This window comes from Haplochromis burtoni, unplaced genomic scaffold (assembly GCF_018398535.1).
Source record: "Haplochromis burtoni strain Fernald_Lab_line unplaced genomic scaffold, NCSU_Asbu1 Contig_794, whole genome shotgun sequence".
NCBI classification, from domain to species: Eukaryota; Metazoa; Chordata; class Actinopteri; order Cichliformes; family Cichlidae; genus Haplochromis; species Haplochromis burtoni.
The window spans coordinates 33,347-42,908 of NW_024583155.1; the positions used below are offsets into that span (position 1 = coordinate 33,347).

Sequence of the window (9,562 nt, forward strand, 5' to 3'; positions counted from 1 at the left end):
TTCGCCAGTGCCTTTCAAAATAAAAGCCACACACGCACGCCTACGTGCCTCGATTTGCTGATTATACCAACCATGTGCTGTACATGTGCAACCTTTAGCTCCTGGATAATAAGCTGAAGAGAACAGCGAATTTTTACAAAGTCAACGGTCAAAAGTTTTAGATCAGCCCAGTTCTTCCAGTTATTTATTGCAATTAGTCCTTCAGGTCCAATGAAGTCTGTCCTTGGAATGAAAGGGAAGAGGTGACCTACCAGCAGTTTAAAAAAAGTTACCCCAAAGTGAAAAATAATGTACATTTCAGATTTATACAAAAAGGCTTTTTCAGGGCACGCAGCGTGGGTCAACAACTTAAAGCTGCTCTGAGCAAGCCTTCCTACAGGTAATGATGGCCAAACGAAGCTTGTGTTAGAAACGGCTCATTATTCCAAGCGTTTCACCGTCCTCTGGTGACATCTGGTGGCCAAAATTATGAAGCGCAGCTTGAGTTTAAAGCGCTCTTCTTCATTAAGACTGCCCACAGAGTGGATACTGGGCCACCCTTAGGTTGCTTTCAACTGAAAGAATTATGTCTGTTTGATTAATAAAGTTTCGTTCTTTAAAAATGTGCCATGGTGTGGTCTTTCTTTGCTTGAAGTTGGTAAATACAATAATGTACAACACAGTGTGGAGTATGTGAGGCCCCGCCTCCACGTACTTATGCAGTTCATCACTGGACAGCTGTGTTTATAAATAATATGATATTAGGCCAATTTTTGTAGACATATTTTTGACCCGGGGGTAGAACTGATTGTGAACTGCAGGGGGTATGAACTTGTAAAGTAACGACATGATGCATTTAAGGTCATCCTGTTTGGTTTTTATTTAAGCAGAGAATTGGTTCCACTGTGTGATGGCCCAGCCTGTGTCTCTGATCATGTGACTCTGGCCAAACGAATCAAGCTTCGACACAGTGCTTCTGAAGCAGTGTGTTGGTTTTTTTGACACACGCACTGAAGCGTCAGCTTCAAGCGGCCATCACTATTGTAAGGAGAGCTGTATGGCAAATAAATACTTCCTGTTCCACTACACTTGCCTTGGTCCTGTGTTTCCAGCCCTGTTACAGTCGGTCTGTCCTACAGAGAAACTGCAAAGAAAGTCAAAGTGTCAGTGAGTCCAGTTTCCTTCAGCATCAAAGGCTCAGAAACTGTGACAGGAAGACGTCTGCTGACCCAAAGACACGACTGAATCAGAGGACAAGTTTCTGAGAGGTAACAGCTGTGTGATGGCAGCTCACAGGACAGCAGCTTCAAGCAGCTTCATAGTGGTCGTAGTGAGAAAGTCTCAGTTCCAGCTGTGAAGAGAAACTTTGAGCTGCAGGTTTGACAGGACGAGTTGCAGAAAGAAAGCCAGACGTCAGAATAAGACAGAGGTTTGTCTGGGCCATGAAACACCGACACGGGACGACTGAAGACTGGAAGAAGGTTTTATGGATGATGGATCATCACGCAGGATCTTTGTACGGCGTGTAGGTGAAAGGAGTTCCACAGTGTGTGGCATCAACTGTCAAACATGCAGGAGGAAGTGTGATGGTCTGGGGCTGTTTGCTGGATCCAGGGTCGGTGACTCGTACAGAGTGAGAGGCTCCCTGAACCAAAACAGCTACCACAGCATCCTGCAGCTCCCTCTGGGCTCAGGGGTTCATCCTACAGCAAGATAATGGCCCAAAACACCAGTTCAAGCTATGCCAGAACTACCTCAGGAAAATAGAACAAGGGAGTGTGCAGCACAGTCTCCAGACTGAAACCCCATCGAGCTGGTTTGAACTGGACAGAAGAGTGAAAGCAAAGCAGCTACAAGCTCCACGTTCATGGGAACTTCTGCTACAGATTCGATTTGTACTGTAGAAAGAAGCCACGAGTCAGACGTTTAGAATACACTTTGGTCTATAAATTGATTCCATGATTTCTTCTTTAACTCCAGTTTCTTATTTGTATATGCTTTTATTTCAGAGTGCAACGAAACATTAAACGGCATAATTTTCCATAAAAGACTTTAAAACCTGGGTTGTTCTTGGCAGCGTATTTGGGCATTTATTTTGATGTGCGTTTCAGTAGAAGGACTAGATGTTACAATCCCTGATTATGCACTGCTTTAAATTGAGAAAGGTTTGAGGGACGGCTGTTATGAGGAAAGCCCAGAAACTTTGCCAGCAGCACAGCGTTGTGCCTCAGCTGTCGGTCTCTTACCCAGGCTAATCTGCCATTTTTCCTTCCTTGGTTAGGTTTAGGGATTAGGGATCTGATCTAAATTATCGTATTAAATTTGGGACACATCATCAGTAGTGGACCTTGGATTCATCGCGTGTTTCGGCCATTATCACCAGACACCCTCATCCAAGGAGGCCCTGGAGTGTGTCTGGTTTATGTTAAATTGTTATTTCTCTCCTTTCTTCTGTTTACAGTTTATTTTCTATCTATTCACTGCAACTGAGGAACAATACTTACCTCTTTAGCATTTATGGAGCCTCACTTCTTCAAAGGGACAGAAAAGGTGATCGAGAGAAGTAAGACAAAGGGGACACGATAGGAGAGAGCAGGAAACAGTGCACTGTTTGGTGTTATGAAGCAGGTCACACAAACAGGAAGGAGCAGATTTATGGACACTTGTATGTGAGAAGCAAGATTTTAAAGTAAGTAAAATCACAATCCTTGCTGTAGATTTCAGGTCAGCGCTGCCACTTTTAATACTGTTGTGACTTCTATGAGCGTTTGTGTCTTTAGCATTTTGTCAGAACGACAATTTTAACATGATCTTCAGATATCTGAAAGCAACGTGCCGTGATAAATCCACTGAATTACCCACTGTTTTTTCTTAGCTCCACTGTGTGCTGTGAGTTTCCTCAGACTGCTAAACTCCCATTGCTTGTGAGCTTCATTCAGGATGTATTTGTTCTGTTTAGGATGTGGAAGACTGACTTCTTCAGCCTGAGCCTGGTGTGATTTACCTTGATAAAATGGTATGTTCAACTACAGAAGATAATCCTGTAAACCCACCAAACGTGTCATTTGTGGTTGTTCTCCAAGTGTTCAGAACGCCCTCGGCCAGAGGCCATGTCCTAACATGAGCATAAACAGTCACTGAACAGGAAAACCACTCATTTGCTTTTCGATGTGGAAGGAAAAGTATGTCCACACGTTTAACATAGAACAGCAACCCAACGAAACGTGTTGGTACCGACATGCTTCAGGACGTAGCCTTAGCTTGGAATTTACATATGAACAGCTTGATAATGAGAAAGAAAGAATAAACAAAGTGTTGAGAAAAGCAGCCTTTATTCAGAAGTTATCATAAAGATGTAGGTGAAGTGTGGGTGCAGCTCCATGAAACATCCGGACGCTGTTACTGACTGAAAGAAAATCAGGAGTTTTGAGAAGATGCTGATTTAGATCCCAGACACACACAGACTTCACAGACACACACAAACACACAACAGATGTATGAGGTCGCAGTCCTACACAGCTCCATGCAGGTACAGTGCCAGGAACTTGCTGAACACCTCAGGCTTGTATCCGGCCAGACCAGCTGGTATCTGTGGAGACACAAAGCAACCAATCAGAACCATTACATTTTCACTGTGGCTCCTCCCATCACATAGTCAAAAGGAAGCATGTGCAATACGTCTGTAACAGTTTCCACCAGTCTGTTTAACTATGCATCAAAAATGTTGCAGCTAAAAATTCATGTAGACTGCATTACTGCAGAGCGCAGTTACTGCAGAGCGCAGTTACTGCAGAGCGCAGTTACTGCAGAGCACAGTAACTGCAGAGCACAGTTACTGCAGAGCACAGTTACTGCAGAGCACAGTTACTGCAGAGCACAGTAACTGCAGAGCACAGTTACTGCAGAGCACAGTTACTGCAGAGCACAGTTACTGCAGAGCACAGTTACTGCAGAGCACAGTTACTGCAGAGCACAGTTACTGCAGAGCACAGTTACTGCAGAGCACAGTTACTGCAGAGCACAGTTACTGCAGAGCACAGTTACTGCAGAGCACAGTTACTGCAGAGTACAGTTACTGCAGAGCACAGTTACTGCAGAGCACAGTTACTGCAGAGCACAGTTACTGCAGAGTACAGTTACTGCAGAGTACAGTACTGCAGAGTACAGTTACTGCGCCAGTTACTGCAGAGTACAGTTACTGCGCCGTTACTGCAGAGTACAGTTACTGCGCCGTTACTGCAGAGCACAGTTACTGCGCCGTTAGAGTACAGCTTCCTGCTGACAGCTACACAGATTAGTAAAGTTAGTGAAAGCCACGCCTCCCCTCAAACAGAAACTGTACCTTGACTTGCTTCTTTTTAATGAGCGGTCGAACTTTTGCAAAATCATACAGCTCAACGTCTTCTTCCAGCCACATCTGCAAACAGACAAATGGAACAGCTAAAACAGACTGCTGGGGTTTAACTTGGGACTCATTAGCTGGAGGACAAAGAACAACTTGTTGACACATCCATAAGCTTAACGCCGAGTAAGCACACAGGGCTACTGAGGCCATCAGAGACGTAGCCACTGTTCCAGCATCGTCACAGCAGTCTGCTCTTATGTTTGTGGGCTAAACTGGGCTGGTAAGTTATTACAAACCCTCAATAACACAAGGAAGCACCAAGACATACATAGCATTTACATACTGGCGAGGAGTGAGCCGTGCCTTTGTGCCACACTGACAGGTTTGGAGTGATACTTAGCACAACATAGCACGAGCTGTAAGAAGGAAATCATGGTGAACAATACAGCGAGCACTGAATCTGTAGTCAAATCCTTGAATTGTAAATGGACTGCATTTACAGCAGTGATATTTCCCTACTTATCAGGGCGTGATGTCAGCATCCTGTACTTTCTTTTTCCAAGGCTGAAGGATTTCACAGCATAAATAATCCACACAGGTTAACACACTTAGATCTGACTGGATGCTGGCAGATTATTCTCCGCTCTTCTTTGCTGAGTTGTTCATTTGAAGTGGCTGGTTTGAAAGCTTCACTCTGATCTCCACGTGAAAACAAAACAAACCATGAAGTATAGCTACAAGTTTCCAAAGTGATCCACTGATCTGAAGCAGAGAGCACACAGTGCAGGTGTGAGGACACACGCAGGTCCCTGGGCTGTGTCCTCTGATGGGGGGAGGCGGTCTGGGTCTTCATCCATCTGAATAACTTAAACTGTTTGAACTGATGATCGTGGAAACTGCAACATGACACCTTCTGACCAGTACTGGGCAGTAACTGAGTACTATCAAAGGAATCCTTTGTATGCAACAGTGTAAATGGACACGCCTCCATGACCACTTATGACAGGTTAATAGGTTTCAGCCTTGATGCTGCAGAGCCATCAGCACCACTGAAATGTTGGAATCTGCACATATATGTTTAGAGAAAACACATTTTACACACAGTTGTTGTTTTTTTAAAGTCATTAAAGACGTGCTGTAGCCTCGTCCCAGAGAAACACGAGTGCGTGCAGGCTTCTGACCACACCCCTACAGCCCAGAATTCCTCACATACAGCTCACCTGGTTTTTAATTCCATCGTCTCCTGAGAGGTCCGTGGTATTCAGCTGGAAAACCATGAACTGGAAAATCCTGCCATTGGTCCCGACTGACTGCACGGTCACAGGACGGTCTAAGAGTCGCTGTGGACGAGTCTGACACACATGAAGAGGGATAATTAAGAAACACAACACTGTTCACACTGAGGTACAGTGTTGCTGTTCGTTTGCACGCATGCTTACCCCGTAGAGCTTGTGTGCACGGGCCAGCGCGTTTCCAAAGGTAAACATGATCATCTTGGTTCTAAACTGCTCTGGGCGGAGCTTACAACGAGGATCAGCTGACTCCAGGAAGTACAGCGTGTGGGCGTGAGGGTAAGGGTAGTCATCTCTGAAACCTGAGTGGACGTGACAGACTTCTGTCACTGAGCGTGAGGAGCAGACACAAGCACACCTGGACCCTGACCTGCGTTACAGAAAGGACGACAGCTGGCTAACCTCTCACCTGTGTGGTTTACCTCCTCTTTGTACACGTGCACTTTCTGGAGGTCGATAGTCGGGGAGACGGGATAGAAGGCGTCCAGGACATGATCCGCTGTGTCGGCCACCTCCTGTTTACCAGACATCTCTGGGAGAGGATCCATGCTGTTCAGCAGTAAACCGTTCTGACCTCTTATCTGGAGGAGATCCTCACCTGACACGCAAACACGTTGGATCATATTAGTCACGACTCGCAGTCAAAGCGATCCTGCTGAGCACGAGGGTACGATACCTCTTTTCCACGTGGTTGCCAGCGAGTAGTTCTCTGCAAGCATCCTCCTCCCGACGGCCGGGTGGCTGCACTGCAGCGTCGCACACAGGTGCAGCAGGTTGAGCAGCAGAGTGTTGCTGAGGAACAAGCAACAAAGGGACAGTTAGTTTATACCGTTCTGTTTCACATTTAAATAAAAGAAATAATATGAGCATTATCATGACTCCGCCTATCATTACTGCTGCTGTGTGGAACATCTGGAAACATCAACCCTGCCCAGTCTCTGATGAACGTTAAGCTCATGAAGGGACAGGTCACTGCGTTCATGCGTTAACTCCACTGCACCAAAGCATAGATACGAGCTGTAATGGCAGCTCTAATGTTCAGTCCAGTGGTTCTTAGCCTTGGAGGAGCGAACCCCACCAGTTTCATATTCACTGAAGCCCTCTTTAGTGAAAAATAAAATGTGATTTTTTTCAAATTCAAGACATAGATATGTTTTTTTACTGGTGCACAAAATGAGCCGTGCATGTCATGGTGGAGGCTCTGCCGAAGCCCTGAGACCGACTCACCGAACCCCTAGGGTTCGATTGAACCCAGGTTAAGAACCACTGGCTCAGTCTTTGTTATGTGGTGTGCTGCAGACAAAAGCCTGATCCTTTGACTCTGTGGCTTGTTTGGAGCAGCTGTCAGCATGTTTGCTTCTCATTCATAAACTCTCTGCATGCGCCGTCACAGAAGGTTTGTGTCTCTGTCGGGGACCAGCTTGTTTTCTGAACATACAGAGGCAGCCCCTCGTTTCCAAACGACCCCCCAGGTTGTTTTGGCTGGTCCCACGGTGGTGCCATGGGGACAAAACCATCAACTAAAGCAATGAAAAAATATTGCAGTAAACAGTACACGTGTCACAGCCCTAAACAGACTGTATTCAAATGATGTCAGAGCTTCCTTACAAACAGTGGTGAATCATGGGTTTGCAAACACACATCCACATGTTATTCCTGTTATCAGAATACTTTATTAATCCCTGAGGAAAGCTTGCATCGAGTCGAGTGTGTCTGTGGAAGTCCACACTGCAGGGACTGATTCTTATAGAGCGCTTTTCTATAACCACATCCCAATCACACCCGAGCACTTTCTCTATACTAACTACATCCACACACATTCATACTCCGATGGACGCATCGGAGAGCATCCATGGGGTCCAAGGACACTGTAGACTGGAGGAGCCAGGGATCGAACCACCAGCTTTCCGGTCAGTAGTGACCTGCTCTACCTCCTGAACTACAGCCACCCCACATGTGTAAGTATAGATGTCACCCAACCTGTATTTCTCTTTACGCGGTCGATCCTCTGTCGTGTCCCAGAAGCGTGCGTGTTTGATGGCGTTCTGCACACGCTCATCCTGATCTGGGATCTGGTTCTCAGGGTTCTCTGCGAGGGAGAGGAGCTGTGCAGGGAGACCTGGGATCACCTGGGTTTTGGTCAGCCAGGCAGCCTGACGCACACCTGAGACCGACAGGCAAAAGTTTATATAAATAAAACTGAAGATGTCAGATAAAAGCTTTTTAAAATGAATCAAATCTGCGTGATCACGGGGGTCTACGTTTAGCTACAAAGACTTTCAAAATAAACGTCTCTCAGAGTAAAGCTCCTTTTGCGCCTGTTTATTAAAGTCTTGATTATGTTGCACATAAACAAGCATCATATGAGTGATTTCTGATGAGGCCTGTCAGTCAGCCGAGCGTCCCTTGCACTCCCGTGGACTAATAATGCTCATGTGTGTCTAATGAACCCCGGGCAGCGACCACCGGGCAGCGGCGTGCTCAGCGTGACACAGCCGTTACCTTCCAGCGCGCTGGTCCTCTGGTTGAACATATAACACGGCTTGTCCTTGTACAGCCGCATCTCGTGGGCAGGGGGAGACTTGTAATATCGCGGGTCCTTGTAGTCCCTCTCCCAGTGCTGGGGAGCAGGTTTCGCCAGCCCCGGGACATAGTGCATCCTCTCTCCGTATGTGACCATCTCCAGTCCCGGGATTTCGACCCTCTCCCTAGGTTTCCGCGGAGGGGGGACCTTGGCTGTAAGGCAGCGGCCGACAGTGAGGTGTCTCCGGGCCCCTCCATGTGCCGACAACCGCTTCAAATCCGTCAAAAAGGCGGCGTGGGAGAAGAGCGGAGCCGCCGTTTTTAAACGCTGAGCCGTTTCAGGAAACATTTCTCCTCCCGCTGTTCTTCTCGTTGAGCCTTTAACAACAAACTCCGACCTGAATCACTGCTTGTCTGTAACCGTGCTGTGGGACAGCGCCATGACACTTCTTCTTCTTCTTCTTCTTTTAATTTGTGTTGAGCTGTAAGCGGGGGAGCATAGCGCCGCCTGCTGTTACCTGTTTATAATCTTAATCCCGCATTTCGGAGATTATGAAGCCGTTATTTTAAAACAGCATTGTGATTTCTGTATATGATGAAACAGGCCGTTCCTGTATCTGATGGCCGCTGACTTCTTCTCTGACTGTTTGGCAGTAAAAGTGCAAAGTCGGCTACTCGTGACAGGATAAAGAGACTGGCGAAAAGACGGATGCAGTTCGGGACCATAGTAGATGACGTGCTCTGTGGGCTGTTGTCCCATTGTAGGGATTGTTTGCATTCAGAACTGGTCTATTCAATTCCGTTTTATTTATACAGCACCAAATCACAACAGTCGCCTCAAGGCGCTTTGTTTTATAAGGCAGACCCTATACATACAGAGAGTAACCCAACAATCATATGAGCAATGACTTTGGCGACAGTGGGAAGCAGTAGCGGTTTTAGATACGGGCGGCATCGTAGTGGGGGGCGGATCACGGGAATGTCACAGGCGTTTGCTGGGAGTAAGGGCGCCCTCCGCCTGCGAGCTGCTGCTGGCGGCACAGGGAGGAGAGGGCGGGGCGGCGGGGAGTCTCTGGCTGGAGCAGCGTCTAGTAACCAACTCGCAAAATAAAACAAAATAAAAACAAAGCAACAAACACGAGAACACCAGACATCCTGATACAGACGTATAATTCGCACCGATGTTTTTTCGAAATTCTGGACGCGAAAAGTGAGCGCGAGAGCCCTCGGTGCGCCTGCGCGCTGCTGAAGTCAACGACGAGGCTCCAGCTACAGCAGTGCAAGTAAACAAACGATAAATATAAGAGGAGTAAGAAATAAATATACACTTTAGGACTCGGGGTCTGTGACACAGGACCCCCACACACGGGTTCTGCTTAGTGTCTTTTTATTTTGGAAATAATCTGCGGTTTTTTGGCAGCCG

The 9,562-nt window shown here is 46.8% G+C and overlaps 1 protein-coding gene across 1 annotated transcript; it reads right to left on the reverse strand.

Moving 5' to 3' along the window:
* Positions 1-3,294: 3,294 nt before the first annotated feature.
* Positions 3,295-8,733, reverse strand: mrpl37 (mitochondrial ribosomal protein L37). Its single transcript, XM_042215682.1, has 8 exons — positions 8,119-8,733; positions 7,597-7,780; positions 6,293-6,408; positions 6,026-6,214; positions 5,764-5,918; positions 5,545-5,676; positions 4,322-4,396; positions 3,295-3,568 (listed from the first exon to the last, which is right to left on the reverse strand). The coding sequence occupies exons 1-8, from the start codon at positions 8,486-8,488 to the stop codon at positions 3,491-3,493; spliced, it is 1,299 nt and encodes a 432-aa protein (XP_042071616.1). The 5' UTR covers positions 8,489-8,733; the 3' UTR covers positions 3,295-3,490.
* Positions 8,734-9,562: the final 829 nt, after the last annotated feature.

Coding starts and splice junctions, on each gene's coding strand:
- mrpl37 (XM_042215682.1), bottom strand. CDS start 8,488: ATGTTTCCTGAAACGGCTCAGCGTTTAAAAACGGCGGCTCCGCTCTTC. Junction 7,781..8,118: donor GAGGACCAGCGCGCTGGAAG/GTAACGGCTGTG, acceptor TGTCGGTCTCAG/GTGTGCGTCAGGCTGCCTGG. Junction 5,919..6,025: donor AGAGGAGGTAAACCACACAG/GTGAGAGGTTAG, acceptor ACGTCCACTCAG/GTTTCAGAGATGACTACCCT.